An 18,316-nucleotide genomic window follows, 5' to 3' on the forward strand; every position below is an offset into this window, starting at 1 on the left:
GGCACTACTTACACGTTTGCTTGTGTTGCTCATTCCATGATTGCCCTATGCTTACAAGCTATACCTCATTGTAAAGGTGACAAATCAACGATAAAAATGATATGAAACACTTTACTGGTTGGTATTACTAAAGGGGAGATATAATGGGCCAAAGTCAAGTTTCCTTACTTTTTGTGAGCGGTTTATATAATAAAGTAGCCTGGTCAAATCAGTTCCTATCGTGGATGACTTTGTAGTTCTTCAGAGCCCTATTTTTACTAGACCTGCTGTCTGTACCATGTCAATTACAGACACTATCATCATGATTATCACTGGCACCAAGCACACCATGCTTATTTGAACCCTTTGGTCAACATTGCTGCAGGTAAACATTGACGTACACACGCAAAGACCCACCTCCATTCACAGACGCATCTTGACTGTCACTGCCAATGAACGACCGATCATAATCTCCAAAAGGCAGATATTCTCCTTCAGAATCAGAGTAGGTGAATGGCAGACCCAAGACTTCATAACACACGACTTTGTTTTTTAACATTTGCCGTTTTTCTGCTTCAATTTGTGCATAGCGATCGCGCATTTCACTTCCGCGTTATAAACAGGAAATGCGTCTTTTTTTTTTGTTTCTCGCGAGTAATACAGGCACTTCCTGAAAACTTTTTTACTCAAGTTTGGGCTTGAATCGAAGCTCTGGATGTCTGCCAACTAGTGGTGGAGAGTACAAAAGCGATTTGTCACCCTACTCGGATCTACCGTCTGTTTTAATCAGTGATGTTGCTTGTCGCCGTACGGCGCCTTGGGCGGTTAGAGGGTTAAAGCCTGTAGCATCCGCTCTGGAACTCTGTAGCTTCTCTGCCTGGCTGGAGTCTCCTGCTTCATGACGATATCATGTCTTACCAATGTGGTCAGTCCTGGCTTCTCCTGGAAGAGGTCTGGGTCCAGCATTCCCTCCATCTGGCGTTTCTGGTCTGATTCCAGGTGGCTGAGGTCCACTGCCTGTGGTGCTCTCTGCACCGGGAAGTACTGTTCCTCTGGTTCCTCCTCCTCTCTGATGGCCCGAATGAAAAGCTGTCTCTCCACTGTCTGCCGTGGGTGAAACTCCTTGAGAAGGTTCACATGGAAGTTCTGGGTGGTCTTCCTTCTTTCTGGCATGTGGATCTCATACGTCACACTCCCAGTCTTCCGTCGAACTTCATACGGGCCCTGCCATTTGGCCAACAGCTTGCTGTCCTGCGATGGTAACAATAACAGTACCTTCTGTCCTGGTGCAAACGACCTCTCCCTGGCTCTTCGGTCATACCAGGTTTTCTGGTTCCTCTGTGCCTTCTGCATATTCTCCACAGCCAACGAGGTCATCTCCTCCAGTCGCTCTCTCATCTGGACCACGTACTGGACGACATTCTTCTTGTCTTCACTGGGGCCCTCCCATAGGTCCTTCAGAAGGTCCAATGGCCCCCTCACCTGACGACCGTAGAGGAGCTCAAATGGCGAGAACCCAGTTGAGGCTTGAGGCACTTCTCTATAAGCAAAGAGTAGATAGGGCAACCACTGGTCCCAGTCAGTGCCCGTCCGGGAGACAAAGCGGCGGAGCATGTTCTTGAGTGTTTGATTGAAACGCTCCACCAGCCCGTCTGTCTGTGGATGGTAAGGTGTCGTCCTGATGCCTTTAATTCCCAGGAGTTGGTAAACCTGCTCCAGCAGCAATGAAAGAAAATTAGTGCCCTGGTCTGTTACCACCTCTCCTGGTAGGCCCACTCGGGAAAAGAGCTGCACGAGGCAATTAGCTACCTGTCTTGCCTTTATGGCTCTTAAAGGGAAGGCCTCTGGGTACCTTGTGGCATAATCACATACTACCAGAATGTACCGATTCCCACTCTTACTCCTTTCCAGTGGCCCCACTATATCCATGCCGATACGTTTGAATGGGGTATCTATAATGGGCAGTGGGTGCAGGAGTGCTGGGGCTACCTTTCTACTAGATGTCAGCTGACACTCTGTGCATGTATGTAGGAACTCAGTCACATCTGTATACATCATAGGCCAGCTAAAGCGACTTGCAATGCGAGACAAAGTTTTCTGTTTCCCTAAATGTCCTGCCCATGGAACAGAATGTGCTAATGTCATAACTGTGTGCCTAAATGATGCCGGAATGGCCAAAGCCTCCACATCTCCTTTTACTTGGTATAGCAAGCCATTTTTCACAACATATTTTTCTTCAGTTAGGCAACTCACCCCACCATGTTGAATGCCATCCACCTCCGTCACCTTCTGGAACCAGGTCTTCAGTGTCTCATCCTCCCTCTGCAATTCTTCAATGTCCTGAGGTATTTCCCATGACACAGTCCCCTCCGGCTCTGGTAACTTCTCAGGTTCATTCCGTTCCAGGCTGCCTTGGAACTTCTCTCTGCGCTTCTGTCTTTTAGAATGCCGTCTTCTGACCGGCCTCTGTAACTCCATTTCTGCATCAGCAAATGGCAAGGTCTGCATCTCCGCCTTGGCTTCCTGTGCTCTAGTCATTACATTACAGGACTGTATTTGTGGCAGCAGATCGCACAAAATAGGGAGGTCCTGCCCTAGAACGACCTCCTGTGGCAGCTGAGAAGTCACTGCTACTCGTATCAGGAATGTCTGGCCTCTGACTGTTAAGTACACTTCAGCGGTAGGGTACTCTCTAATGTCTCCATGTACGCAGCATACCTTGACTCTGGTCTGGTTGTACAGCTCATCCACCGGGACAAGGCTCTCCAACACCAACGTCTGTGTGCTACCTGTGTCCACCAAAGCCTTAGCGGACTGACCATTCACCAGGACCTGCACCAGATTATCTCTACCGTTTGTGGTGTCCGCTGTCTGCCAGGTACTTGGACGTGGCACATAGCATACAGCAGAGTTCTGTGTCTTCCTGGCCTGGCAATATGGCTTGGTATGACCCTTCTCTCCACAGTAGTAACACAGAAGATCTTCTCCGGATCGGTCAGGCGGTCTTTGTGTGCCAAATCTATTCTGCGTGCGGGCCTGGCCATCACCACCCCCATAGGGCCTGCTTCTGGGCTCTTGCTTCCAGTGGCTGGAGTTGGCGCTCATGGGGCCTTGTCGAGCACTCAAATAGACCTCTGCCAGCTTGGCCGCCTCGTCTGCAGTCCCGGGGTCATGTTCTTTAATCCATACCTGCATCTCGACACTCACCATCCTCATAAACTGTTCCATGATAATCTTTTCAGATATCTCATAAACTGAACTATGCGCTGGTTTAATCCATTTATTAAAAATGTCTTTTAGGCGCACATACAACTCCCTTGGTGACTCTCCTTGCAAAATCTCTGTGGCTCGGAATCTCTGACGATAAGTTTCTGTACTAATGTCATATTTTTTTAAAATAGCCTCTTTCACTTTTCCATACTCTTCAGAGTCGTCACTGTCCATGGCTACAAAAGCAGAGCGTGCCTTCCCTGTAAGCAAGGGCACCAACCTGATGGTCCATGTTGACTCCGGCCATTGACACACCGCAGCCATTCTCTCAAAAGTCGTCAGGAAGTGCTCAATGTCATCCTGCCTTGTGAGTGGGTGCAGCTTCGGATTCACAAATTTGGGTTGGTATTCTGGTGGTCTCTGGGGTGTGGTCGCGCCGGATCTGGTTCCGTCACTGCCCTCTCGGATATCCCCAACCTGGCCTTGGAGTAGCTGGAACTGGTGCTGCATACTCCGCCAGCGCTGGTCTTGACGTTCCATCTCCTGCTCCATCTTGTCATCCCTGGCTGTCTGGGACCTCAGTAGAGCCTTCACCATTCCTGCCAGCTCAGCCACAGCGCCCTCTGACCCTGTTGCAGGTATGGGCGCCCCGTCCTGGTCTGGTGCTCCCGCTCCCCCATCTTGATCTTCCTCTTGGGGTGTGTGTTTTGGTTGCTTGAGCTTCGGAGGCATCTTCCGTACAGTCTCCTGATGAGGCGGTTCCCTTTTGCTTCTGACACCAACTGTGAGCAGGATAGCTGTGCGGTGTGGTGGAAAGCAGGAAGGCTGCGTCGGATAAGATGCCAAATGAGGGTTTCCTCGGTTTATTCAGCAAAAAGATGTCATAAAGAATAAGTTCTAAATCAATAATCAAAAAATATAACTCATAATAGAAACAAAACAAAATACTGGACATAACCAGGTTCCGATAATAAACTCCGAATATCCCACCATCAAAGCACTGTTGAGTCTATGGTGCTCCCCACAGCTCAATCAAACATAGACTGCCTAACCATTCCAAAACTCAGGCCTTTCAATAGCCCAGCAGCAACCATTACTCCAAATGAATCAATTATGTAACAACCATGGCCTTTCTCAATAAACATTTTGCTACACATGTACATTCATGAAACAAGACAATTATATTATAAGACAATCACATTACAACTACATAATATCCCTTATTTCCCACCAAACAATGAATTGACAATTACACCGGAAAAGTCCCCCTCTCACTTTAAGTGAGATGGTATGAGTGACGCAAAGCCACGCAAGGGGAACACGGAAGTATCCCTCGCGCACCCCTCTCGTGTTCTCCCATTGTCCCGTGAACTGACTGCACGACAGCAGCTTCCACGGTAAGTCTGTACAAAGTCCTTTTCCCTGTATTGCTTGTCAATGTAATGAATGAGATGTATGTGCATAATTGTCCGTTTCTACTTCTACTTCGTTGCCCACCGCGAGCAGAAGTAACTGATGCGTTGTTGTATGTTTGTTTGTGTTTGCAGATGCCGTCGCCATTAAATCCCGTGTGCGGTTTCCCGCGACGGTCCGTGTCACCAGTCTTACATTACATGAACATAGTCACTCAATAATAAACAGTTTGTTAAAATCATGTTGTGAGTCTTTCATGTTCACCGTCCTTATGGCCACGGAGGTTAGCTCCGTGACAGAAGATGTACAATTATCATTAAAAGTTGACGTGACCATGTGCACGAGGGCTTCTCTGAACAGTCACCTATCATCAGTGGAGGGACAGAGAACACTTTACCCCAACAGATTTAGACTTCCTGTCACTTCCAGTTTCAGTTTCCTGTGAATGTGACTACTGTAGATGTTAGCCTGACTCTCGCCAGACCCTTGTAGTTCCGCCATGCTCCACCAGAGGCGTTTCGCTGAGCTCCACACAAGGGTCTACTCTTCTTCCGACTGGGTTTGGCAAGAGCTTGAAGAAGCCTAGCACGTCATTCAAGACAGCAGGCAAGTGGTTTATCAAATCACATGCGAGGATGTTTTACAAGGACCCGCCTTCATAAATACATCTCCTATCGAGAAGTCCCAGATCCTTGTGTGAAGCAGATAGCGAACTACAGGATCTGGCGAAAGTCAGGTTAACTAGATGTGGAAGTGTTTTAACATTGTGTTAACAGTGCCACAGGTTTAGCTGAATACAGAGGGGTTATAATACCAACTAAGCCATCCATACTATACAATGATATACTGATATGATATGATATGCTTAAGGCGTCTTCTAAATAACTATAACCATGACAAACAATGATTCTATAGAGAGTAGAAACACGGAGTCAGCTTTTCCATATTTAGCAGATGAAGTATGTTGATAGGGAGGCCCTCGATGTGTGGAGTAAATTTGGTTAGATTCAGAGGAGGCTTGTCCATTGAGGAAAGGGAGGACAATCCTCCCTAAACTTTTCAGGGAAATTAAAATAATAAAATATACATATATTTAACCAACTTCTTAACTAAAACAACATAGAACTAACTGCTTTTCAAACGCAATGTTACTGAAATCAGTCAAATTTGTGAAAGCGACCTCTATCGCAATTGAAATTTACTGCACGGAGGATCTTCCTCCTCAAGACCCCCATTAGCGCCCATTATAAACTCTCCAGACCCCCGTGGTTGAAGTGAATTTAAGCTAATTTTAACAAGATTAACTAGCAAGGTTTGAATTGTAACTAGCTGAACGTCTGCTGTTTTACACACTATCAAGCTTTCATGAAAATGTGAGCCTCCATGAGGGCTGTTGCTTTTTTTAGACTAGCCTACATGTCATGTTTCTGTCTGTGTTATGGGTTAGATCATGATTGTACAACTGGTTTGGGGTCATAAAAGTAGAGCCTGAAGCTTTAGAAGTTTGACACTTCTATCCAGCTGCTCACAATTCACGTTACCAATCGGCCGAAAACGTTCTACTCAGACACTCAAAATAAGGTATTTTCTTTAATAAAATATAAAAATAAAAGTCCTAGCATAATTTCAGTGCATGCATTATGTTTCAGTATAGGTGTATAAAACAGTAAAGGTTGCTAAAAGTACTGGCAAGCTGCAGTACAAATAATTTTATTTATTAATTCCAGTTTACTTACTTTGACATTAAATCATATCCATAACCATAATGTGGGCTTAACAATTCCCCCCCCCCAAAAAAAAAAAAAAAAAAAACTCACTGTGGTTTAGTGTGTGCTGGTCCACTGCTGAAATGGAGAGGTTTAATCATGGATCCATCACTTCTCATAGACACACAGCTGGGTACTGGAGATGGAGCTCTCTGTGTCTTTGATCTGGTTATGGAGAGATTGATGATTACCATCATTAAACACACACACACACACACACACACACACACACACACACACACACACACCGAGGCAGATGTGTTTCCTCACCTTGTATCTGAGTACTGGCTCTTACGGCTGAGTGTCTCAAACATGGAGATCCTGTTCTTCACAGACACACACACATCACTCAGATCTGGAGGCTCTGCACTGTCCATCTTCTCTGCAAAGAACACACACACACACACACACACACACACACACACACGCACGCACATACAAATGCGCGCACACACACACACACGCATGCACATACAAATGCGCACACACACACACACACACACACACACAATCAATCAGCCATTCAAAATTGTGATTTGTCGGATGTCGACAAATATCACTTTCATTTCACTATGAATCCAGAATCAAGTATCTGAATCCTCTCCTCTGCTGCTACCAGATAAACTCCCCACACACACAGCACTGACCTCAGCACAGTATGTGCCCCATGAACAGCCGTACTTAAGGGGACAGGCTTAACCATAAAGGTCTCTTTCTCCACAGGAGAAACATGAATAACCCTCTCCTCTACTTCTGCTGTTTGTCCTAAAGGGCTGAATGTCGTCCTTGTGCTGATTTCCTGCCTGTTCCGTGTCATGTGACCCAGTACTGGAATACGTCTTTCCTCGTGTCTCTTTGACTCCAAACATGTTTAGAATCTAACAGACTTTCATGGCTTGTTGGTGCCAAGTAAGAAATGAGAGAAGCAGTAACACACAGATTTACTGACTACAGAAAGCATTTAAAGGAGCTTAGCTGTTTGGGAGATGACATCAGACGCCACTCCCTACATACATCTACCTTCACAATCTCTTAGCTAACAGATCAACACACTGTGTTTAGGGCATTGATTCAATCTAATTAATCACATCAAAGATGAATTCATCGTTTGTCTATTTCATCCTGAAACTTTTCTCATTTCTATTTAATAACAAAACAATTCAATGCACTTACCAAGCGATCTTTTAGCGACCAAAGACAAGGAACTGGACTGGTTAATAAGTGAGTGAACAGTGTGTTCCTGTGGCAACGTGTCAAAAAATGTTTTACAGTTTAGATAACACATCAGAACTAAAGTCCATCCTTCAGCCTTGAGTTGATTTCCTTAAAGAAACAGTAACATGGTGTTGGTGCTGTATGTGTCTGGGACTGGACCTTTGGATATTCTGTGCTGACATTGTTACCTCCAGCAAGGAGGCTATACACACACACACACACATGCAGTTGGGACCTGTTGGTCCTCTGATGGACATCAAGCTCATGTCAGGAGAGCTGGAGGAGGTCCAACTGCCACATTTCCTCTGTTTGGCGGGTTCTGAGGAGTCTGTGTGTGATGCTGTGAAGCTCCTGCATGGGCGGGAGAGTGGAGTGTGTGTGGAGGAGTGTGAGCTGACCAGACACCATGCCAGGATTCTCCACCCCTCCTTCTCTCTGTTAGGGCTGGTGTATTACCTGAGGGATCTGATTTCTCTCAGAGTCCACTGTGAGCTGCTGCTCTTCTGCACCCGCAGCGCTCCCCTGGTCCTCCACACCTACCTGGTGCCCAACGACCCGGCTCACATCCGGGCCATCCACCAGGAGGAGAAACCAGAGGGGGTGAGGATCCGCAAACCCGGCACCGTCGGCCCTCTCCGGCTGAACGACAGCGTGTGTGTGAGGACATCGTGCCCGTCTAGGATCCACTCCAAGAAGATGAACCTGTGGCCGCTCTCCACTGGGAACTTCTGTGAGGTGAACATGAGGGAGCCAGAGGTGGAGTTTGAGATGGAGGTCTTCAGCTCTCAGCACACAGAGCCCATCTGGACAGCATGCGTGGAGCTAGTGCTGTGTGTGTAGTGTGGAGCTAGTGCTGTGTGTGTAGTGTGGAGCTAGTGCTGTGTGTGTAGCTGGGAGCTAGTGCTGTGTGTGTAGTGTGTAGTGTGGAGCTAGTGCTGTGTGTGTAGTGTGGAGCTAGCGCTGTGTGTGTAGTGTGGAGCTAGTGCTGTGTGTGTAGTGTGGAGCTAGTGCTGTGTGTGTAGTGTGGAGCTAGCGCTGTGTGTGTAGTGTGGAGCTAGTGCTGTGTGTGTAGTGTGGAGCTAGTGCTGTGTGTGTAGTGTGGAGCTAGTGCTGTGTGTGTAGTGTGGAGCTAGCGCTGTGTGTGTAGTGTGGAGCTAGCGCTGTGTGTGTAGTGTGGAGCTAGTGCTGTGTGTGTAGTATAGAGCTAGTGCTGTGTGTGTAGTGTGGAGCTAGTGCTGTGTGTGTGTGTGTGTGTGTAGTGTGGAGCTAGTGCTGTGTGTGTAGTGTGGAGCTAGTGCTGTGTGTGTAGTGTGTAGTGTGGAGCTAGTGCTGTGTGTGTAGTGTGGAGCTAGTGCTGTGTGTGTAGTGTGGAGCTAGTGCTGTGTGTGTAGTGTGGAGCTAGTGCTGTGTGTGTAGTGTGTAGTGTGGAGCTAGTGCTGTGTGTGTAGTGTGGAGCTAGTGCTGTGTGTGTAGTGTGTAGTGTGGAGCTAGTGCTGTGTGTGTAGTGTGGAGCTAGTGCTGTGTGTGTAGTGTGGAGCTAGTGCTGTGTGTGTAGTGTGGAGCTAGTGCTGTGTGTGTAGTGTGGAGCTAGTGCTGTGTGTGTAGTGTGGAGCTAGTGTAGTGTGGAGCTAGTGCTGTGTGTGTAGTGTGGAGCTAGTGCTGTGTGTGTAGTGTGGAGCTAGTGCTGTGTGTGTAGTGTGGAGTTAGTGTGGTTATGTCCTTCCTCTCTCTTGTGTGGAGCTGATGTTGTGCCTCTCTGCCCATAGTGTCCACTACCAGCACAGAGGAGATGCCCTCAGGCTCGTCCTCCATTACGGCTCACACTGGTGGAGTTGCTGTGGCCCCTAGTCTCTCTGGCTCCTCTAGCCCAGTCCAGCCAGCCTCAGGCTCGTCCTCCATTACGGCTCACACTGGTGGAGTTGCTGTGGCCCCTAGTCTCTCTGGCTCCTCTAGCCCAGTCCAGCCAGCCTCAGGCTCGTCCTCCATTACGGCTCACACTGGTGGAGTTGCTGTGGCCCCTAGTCTCTCTGGCTCCTCTAGCCCAGTCCAGCCAGCCTCAGGCTCGTCCTCCATTACGGCTCACACTGGTGGAGTTGCTGTGGCCCCTAGTCTCTATGGCAACACCTTCAATGGAGCAGTGTACATGGCACTCAATTTAGGTACACAATTCTATTTCTCTGTGTTTGTTGAGCGTCTGACAGCATTTCAATATTGTTTAATTGTTGATCGATAATATTCTCTCTCTCTCTGTCTCTCTCTCACAGATCAAACTCCACCAAAGAGCTTTCATCAATAGCCTTTAGAGAAGGATCAACCACAAACCTTTAAAACTTTTAAACCTTAAAACCATCAGCTAGAATTCAGTAGGCCTAATATGCCATTGGGTTTTTAACTCAAGTCTGACCATGTTGTTGGCTAACTGTACGTTCACACCGCCGCCGACTTGAGCTTCCAAACATTCCGGAAATCATTTATTTTCAATGGAAGCCGGCTGCCAGCAGCGACCAATCCGTCAGCGTCGCGTTTTGGGCGTCTTGAGCGACTAGAGAAAGTTGAGAGTGCCTCAACTTTATGATAATGAGCTGTGACGCGGTTCAGCGACCAAACGACCCTTCATCTCGCCCGCCACATCGGTGGCGTCGCTGACGCTGAGCTCCATCCCACACAAGGTCTTCTCGTACAGGTACATATCAGCGCCCCCTGCTGGCTCCATCCCACACAAGGTCTTCTCCTACAGGTACATATCAGCGCCCCCTGCTGGCTCCAGAGCATCAGTGTTTCTGGACAGAGAGGCCCAACACCTTCACTCCCCCTCAGTCACAATAACATAAAAGAGTTCATATCAGCGCCCCCTGCTGGCTCCAGAGCGTCAGGTACGACTTCAAGCGCCGGAAGTCTGAGGCCTCCAGGCTGGCTCCACAAATGCTGTTGTCGCCGTCGCTTACGGAAGCATGAAGCGGAAGGGAGATGGCGATGATGTCCTCCTGTTTGGCAACAATGACAAGTCTTGGAGTGTGGGATACGATAGTGGCTCCAACAGGTACTTTGCCAGCCACAATAACATAAAAGAGTTCATATCAGCGCCCCCTGCTGGCTCCAGAGTGTTAGTGTTTCTGGACAGAGAGGCCCACACGTTGGAGTTCCTCACCTTCACTCCCCCTCAGTCACTTGAGTCCTGGTACCTGTTCAAGCCCACCTTCACTGAGGAGGAGGATCTCTACATGGGGTTTAGGGAGCCTCAGTCACTGGGGTCCTGGTACAAGTTCAAGCCCACCTTCACTGAGGAGGAGGATCTCTACATGGGGTTTAGGGAGCCTCAGTCACTGGGGTCCTGGTACAAGTTCAAGCCCACCTTCACTGAGGAGGAGGATCTCTACATGGGGTTTAGGGAGCCTCAGTCACTGGAGTCCTGGTACAAGTTCAAGCCCACCTTCACTGAGGAGGAGGATCTCTACATGGGGTTTAGGGAGCCTCAGTCACTGTAGTCCTGGTACCTGTTCAAGCCCACCTTCACTGAGGAGGAGGATCTCTACATGGGGTTTAGGGAGCCTCAGTCACTGGGGTCCTGGTACAAGTTCAAGCCCACCTTCACTGAGGAGGAGGATCTCTACATGGGGTTTAGGGAGCCTCAGTCACTGGAGCCCTGGTACCTGTTCAAGCCCACCTTCACTGAGGAGGAGGATCTCTACATGGGGTTTAGGGAGCCTCAGTCACTGGAATCCTGGTACCTGTTCAAGCCCACCTTCACTGATGACCTCTGACCTCTACATGGGGTTTAGGGTGCCTGGGTCATCAGCAACCCTGACCTGGAGCAACCGTTGTCTCCTTCCATCAGGAGCCCAAACTGCTGCATGAGATATCTACTCACACTGTATCTGCTATTTGCTTCATCAGGAGCCCAAACTGCTGCATGAGATATATACTCACACTGTATCTGCTATTTGCTTCATCAGGAGCCCAAACTGCTGCATGAGATATCTACTCACACTGTATCTGCTATTTGCTTCATCAGGAGCCCAAACTGCTGCATGAGATATCTACTCACACTGTATCTGCTATTTGCTTCATCAGGAGCCCAAACTGCTGCATGAGATATCTACAGTACTCACACTGTATCTGCTATTTGCTTCATCAGGAGCCCAAACTGCTGCATGAGATTTCTACTGTACTCACACTGTATCTGCTATTTGCTTCATCAGGAGCCCAAACTGCTGCATGAGATTTCTACTGTACTCACACTGTATCTGCTATTTGCTTCATCAGGAGCCCAAACTGCTGCATGAGATATCTACAGTACTCACACTGTATCTGCTATTTGCTTCATCAGGAGCCCAAACTGCTTCATGAGATATATATTCACACTGTATCTGCTATTTGCTTCATCAGGAGCCCAAACTGCTGCATGAGATATCTACTGTACTCACACTGTATCTGCTATTTGCTTCATCAGGAGCCCAAACTGCTGCATGAGATATCTACTGTACTCACACTGTATCTGCTATTTGCTTCATCAGGAGCCCAAACTGCTGCATGATATATCTACTGTACTCACACTGTATCTGCTATTTGCTTCATCAGGAGCCCAAACTGCTGCATGAGATATGTACTCACACTGTATCTGCTATTTGCTTCATCATGAGCCCAAACTGCTGCATGAGACATCTATTCACACTGTATCTGCTATTTGCTTCATCAGGAGCCCAAACTGCTGCATGAGATATCTACTGTACTCACACTGTATCTGCTATTTGCTTCATCAGGAGCCCAAACTGCTTCATGAGATATGTACTCACGCTGTATCTGCTTCATAAGATAACTGCTAATATCTGCTCGCTTTCCCTCCAATTCGTTGTTTGTTTTTTTCCAAAATATAAATAATACATGGTTGATATGATGAATGTATACATCACAGAAATGACTAATATACTTTTCTTAAAAGTGAAAAAAAGACGGAATTTGGTCACTATGTGGCACAGCTGGTTTGATGTCACCTTTGAAAACGTGTGCCATCATAGTGCCTATGCACAGCTGGTTTGGCATCTTAGTGCCTATGCACAGCTGGTTTGATGTCACCTTTGAAAACGTGTGGCATCCTAGTGCCTATGCACAGCTGGTTTGGCATCTTAGTGCCTATGCACAGCTGGTTTGATGTCACCTTTGAAAACGTGTGGCATCTTAGTGCCAATGCACAGCTGGTTTGATGTCACCTTTGAAAACGTGTGGCATCTTAGTGCCAATGCACAGCTGGTTTGATGTCACCTTTGAAAACGTGTGGCATCTTAGTGCCAATGCACAGCTGGTTTGATGTCACCTTTGAAAACGTGTGGCATCTTAGTGCCAATGCACAGCTGGTTTGATGTCACCTTTGAAAACGTGTGGCATCTTGCCAATGCACAGCTGGTTTGATGGCATGTGGTGAACTAGTGAGGTGGAATAATGGACTTCTGAAAACAGCCTTGTGGCATAGTCTCTGTGTTGCACAGTTGGTGAGATATCATGAGGTCAATAGACAGCAAAAACAGCCTTGTGGCATAGTGTGGTGCATGGTGGGGGTTAAGCATGGTGGGGGCAACCATATGTTTTGGGGATGTTTCTCTTTAGCAGGGACGGGGCAATTGGTCAGGATAGTACGGGAAAATGGATGCTGCCAAGTACACCCAAATTCTTGAGGAAAACCTGTGTCCCCCTGCTAAACAGCTGAGGGTGGGGAGGTCATTCGCCATCCAACACGACAATGATCCTAAACATACTGCCAAAAGAACAAAGCAGTGGCTTAAGGATAGGATGGTGAATATCCTTGAGTGGCAAAGTCAGAGCCCTGACTTAAATCCTATAGAAAATCTGTGGATTGACTTGAAGATAGCAGTCCATCTCTGTTCCCTACAGAATTTGATTGAATTTTAACAATTCTGCACAGAAAATTGGGCAAATATTCCCCAATCTAGGCGTGCAAAGCTATAATAGAGACATATCCAAACAGATTGATGGCTGTAATGAGCAAAAGGAAGCTCTACAAAGTATTAAGTCAGGGGTATGATGACTTTTCCAACCCTGTTATTCTAGTTTTTAATTTTGTATTGTTGACTTGAACTGTTGACTTTTTTTTATTATTATTTTGATGTTGTACAGCTAAATTTGTAAATAAAACTGGAAAATGGGTTTTGATTTCAGGCTGTAAGACAAAAAAAGTAACTTTTTCAAAAGGGTATGATGACTTTCTATAGGCACTGTAAGTGTGTACAGTAGATCTTGTCTCCTGGGTGTAGCCCTGGTTACACAAGGTATATTAATAAATGTATGGAGATTGTTTTAGAAAGTAGCCGCAGTAGCCTGTACAATGCGGCATAAACCCCTTGCTACTAGTCATGCATTGGCTACTTGAAAACAGATGAGAACAGGCTTCATCTTTGTTTCAGGTCCGTGATCATTTCGGCTGCGCGCCGAAACATTTCCAACACACTGTAGGCCTATTAAATGAATAGAAGTGAATTTGGAAAGTGAATTAGAACTTAGATTCTCTAGCCACTCATTCATTTTAGAGCTTAGATTCTAAAGCTTCTCTGCCCAAACCCCAACTGCCAGATTTTCCATCACTCCTCGGTCGGGTCAGGCTCCTAATCACAGAACACATGCCTCTGTTTTAAAATATTATAAACAACATTTCCAAGTAGCATACAAAATGTAGCCTAATGTCCATCTTGTCCATCTTTTTTCGTCTTCGCCTTGAACTGACAACTATAGCCACGGAAATGCTGTCTTGTAACCACTTCTCTTACATTAATCATTACATGAATTAATCTAAAGTTGCCTATCGAGCCTTTCAGGTTGAACTGAAGGCTATTTCCTTCTGATAGGCCTACTGTAGGCTATTTTCTAAAACCATTTCCATTCATTTCAACAGTGGTTTATTGAAACATCTTTTGATTCCTTTCTCCACTCATCACCTTCATTTTAATGATTAAATGAGATTAAAGGAGACGACTATATTGATGGATATGCAGTCTTGTGACCCCTTCTCTTACGTTAATCATTAAATGCTTTACCTAATCTAAATCTTAGAAAACACAATTTACAACAACAAACACTTCAAAACCATAGATTCATCTGAATTTATTCATTTAAGAAAACATAATTACATTTAAAAAAACAAAAACAAAAAAAAAACAACTGAAGGTTGAAAATACAGTCTTTTGACCTCACACACACACACACACACACACACACACACACACACACACACACTGGGAGTGCTCCTTCCACAGGTGGAGAGGGTGCCACCCCATAAATTGGAGAGCACAGCGCATGAGCGGGAGAAGGCGTGCCGAGCAATACAGTCTGTTGACCTCGGCCTGGATCCCAACAAAGCTACAAACAGATATATGGACATTTAAAAGCAATCTGCAAACTCATTTTTGTCTTTTATTTTTTCTTTACAATAAATATCAACAAGCATCGAGCAACAACAATGCTCTTGGATTTATTGGATCTGGGTCGCGAGTCTGACCCTGTGCCGGCATTCTCAAGGTGGTGGAAGCAAGATATAGGAAAGGGTTATTGGAAAAACCTGAAACTTGTTTTTGCAGCTATACACAGTCATAACAGGGACAACTTACTATATGGATAACAGTGTGTGTGTGTGTGTGTGTGTGTGTGTGTGTGTGTGCGTGTGTGTGAGTGTGTGTGTGCGTGCGTGCGTGCGTGTGTATGTGTGTTTGTTTGTGTGCGTGTGTTGAGCTCTCCTCAGTTAGCATTAGAGTTTCCATGCTATATTTCTCCCCAGACATTCTCTGATATTTGTGTGTGTGTGTGTGTGTGTGTGTCCGTCCGTGTCTATGTGTGTGTGTTGGATTATATTCTCATGTCATGATTTCCTGCCTCACAGACTCACAGACTCCAGCTCAGGGCCGTGGCTAAATACTATGATGTCACTACATTTGGAGAACCCAGTTGTGTGTGTGTGTGTGTGTCTGTGTCTGTTGAGCTCTCCTCCGTTGGGCTGCTTCCATGCTATATTTCTCCCCAGACATGATATGGTGTGTGTGTGTGTGTGTGTGTGTGTGTTGGATCACATCCTCATGTCATGAGTTCCTGCCCCACAGACATCCAGCTCAGGGCCGTGGCTCAACACTTCACTTGAACTTCACTCTTCTATGTTTAGGACTGCAGGATAAAGGAGAGAAGAGGATCATCAATCAGTGTCCATGACAACCAAGAAACAGAATGACAGACAGAAAGAAAGACAAATATTAAAGAAAGAAATGGATGACAAGAGGAAAAGGGGGGACAGGTGTGGGCTGAGGCAGAAGGACACACACACACACACAAACACAACACACATATGAGGAGTAAAATATGAGAAAGAACTTCAACACATTTCTGACACTTAACACATTTTAACCAACTAAGACTAAGGCTAGTATGAACGAGTGGGTGAGGTGGATGAAAGAGGGATTGACACAGAGGAAACAGAAGAGAGAAAGAAAAACTAAATATGAAAGAAATGAAAAGAGATGTCAGGAGGTTGGAGAGAGAGAGAGAGAGAGATAGGCACTGATAAAGGGACAGAAAGAGGGGGAATGAAAGAGGTTGGAAAGAAAGAGGATGGGCAGAAAGGAGAGAGAGAGAGAGAGAGGGTGGGCAGGAAGAAGGGAGAGAGAAAGAGAAAGAAGGTGAGAGAGAATGAGGGCAAGAAGAAAGGAGAGAGAGAGAGAGAGAGAGAAGGTGTGCAAGAGAAAAAATAACAATTTTGACAGAAGACAGGTAGAGAGAAAGGGAGGGATGAAATTTGGATGGATGAGTAAAAGCAGAGGAACACAGAGAAACAGACAGAAGAGAGAGGACAGAAACTAAAAGACAGGCATGTTACAGGATACAGGAGATTTACTCACCTTAGATACTCCAGTTTACAGTGTGGGTCCTTCACTAGAGCACAGAGCGGCTCTACAGCTGATGCACTCATCAGGTAATTACCACTCAGGTGCAGCTGTGTGAGATTTGAGGAGGGAGACTTAAGAGCAGAGGCCAGATAGGAACAGCTCTTATCGCTCAGACCACAGCTAACAAGCCTGAAACAGAGTTAAACATCTGAATATTAATCACCAATCCTCTACTCTCTCATCTCACACACACACACACACACACACACACACACACACACACACACACACACACACACACACACACACACACAAACACACACACACACAGCCTGAAACAGAGTTAAACATCTGAATATTAATCACCAATCACTCAACATACACGTTCACATCCCATCACTCAACACACACACTCGTGCACACACACACACACACACTCTCTCTCTCTCACCACCACCACCATCCCCTCACACACACTTTCCTCCCTCCACTCTCTCACTCACTCTCACCCCTCCCCTACCACACACACACTACATGAAGTGATGCTTACCGTAGTTCCTCCAGTTTGCAGTTGTGATGACAAAGAGCAGAACATAAAAGTTCCACTCCTGAGTCCAGCAGCTTATTGTTACTCAGGTGCAGCACTCTGAGATTTGATGAGTGTGATGTCTTCAGTGCAGAGGCCAGATAGGAACAGCTCTTATTGCTCAGATCACAGCCCTGCAGCCTGAAACAGAGTTAACCATCTGAATATTAATCAGCAATCCTCTACTCTCTCACACTCACACTCACACACACACACACACACACACACACACACACACACACACTACATGAAGTGATGCTTACTGTAGTGTCTCCAGTTTGCAGTTGTGATGACAAAGAGCAGAACATAAAAGTTCCACTCCTGAGTCCAGCAGCTTATTGTTACTCAGGTTCAGCACTCTGAGATTTGATGAGTGTGATGTCTTCAGTGCAGAGGCCAGATAGGAACAGCTCTTATCGCTCAGATTACAGTTATCCAGCCTGAAACAGAGTTAAACATCTGAATATTAATCACCAATCCTCTACTCTCTCATCTCACTTACACACACACACACACACACACACACACACACACACACTCCCCTCCCTCCACTCCTACCGCCCTAACTAATCCCCAACACACACACACACACACACACACACCCTTCATCCCTCCCTCCCAGACTCTCATCCCCCCTCCACCACACACACACACACACACACACACACACAAACACTCTCTCACCACCACCACTCCCCCTTACATGTACACACTTTTCTCCCTCCATTCTCTCCCTCACTGTCACCCCCCACCAACCACCACACACACACACACACACACACACACACACACACACACACACACACACACACTACATGAAGTGATGCTTACCATAGTTCCTCCAGTTTGCAGTTTTGATAACAAAGAGCAGAACATAAAATGTGCCCCCCCCCACACACACACTCTCACCACCACCCCCCACACACACACTTTCCTCCCTCCACCCCTTCCTCCCTTCCTCTCACCCCACCACACACACACACACACGCAATCCCCTCCCTCCACCCCTACCTCCCTAACTAATCTTAAACTGCTCTTCTATCTGTGACTGAAGCATTGAGAGTAGCCAAGTCCTCTGCTCAGTCATCAGTGTTAATTCTGTTAGATTTATCTGCAGCCTTTGATACGGTTAACCATGACATTCTCCTTTCTACACTATATGAACTGGGAATTTCTGGGAAAGCTCTTGATTGGTTCAAATCTTACCTTAAAGGGCGTTCTTTCAGCGTGTCTTGGCAGGGACAGATATCAAAGTCTCATGACCTCACTAC

The 18,316-nt window shown here is 46.4% G+C and overlaps 1 protein-coding gene across 1 annotated transcript in view; it reads right to left on the reverse strand.

The window, feature by feature from the left end:
* Positions 1-14,678: 14,678 nt before the first annotated feature.
* Positions 14,679-18,316, reverse strand: part of LOC134080710 (NACHT, LRR and PYD domains-containing protein 12-like) — a 410,628-nt gene continuing 406,990 nt past the window's right edge. The window contains exons 8-11 of the mRNA XM_062537284.1: positions 17,309-17,485; positions 17,010-17,186; positions 16,472-16,648; positions 14,679-15,743 (exon numbers count right to left, since the gene is read on the reverse strand). Of these exons, the coding sequence (XP_062393268.1) occupies positions 15,713-15,743; positions 16,472-16,648; positions 17,010-17,186; positions 17,309-17,485 (562 nt within the window). The 3' untranslated portion in view covers positions 14,679-15,712. The remainder of the gene's footprint in view (positions 15,744-16,471; positions 16,649-17,009; positions 17,187-17,308; positions 17,486-18,316) is intronic.

Source organism: Sardina pilchardus, chromosome 1, assembly GCF_963854185.1.
Source record: "Sardina pilchardus chromosome 1, fSarPil1.1, whole genome shotgun sequence".
Lineage (NCBI taxonomy): Eukaryota > Metazoa > Chordata > Actinopteri > Clupeiformes > Clupeidae > Sardina > Sardina pilchardus.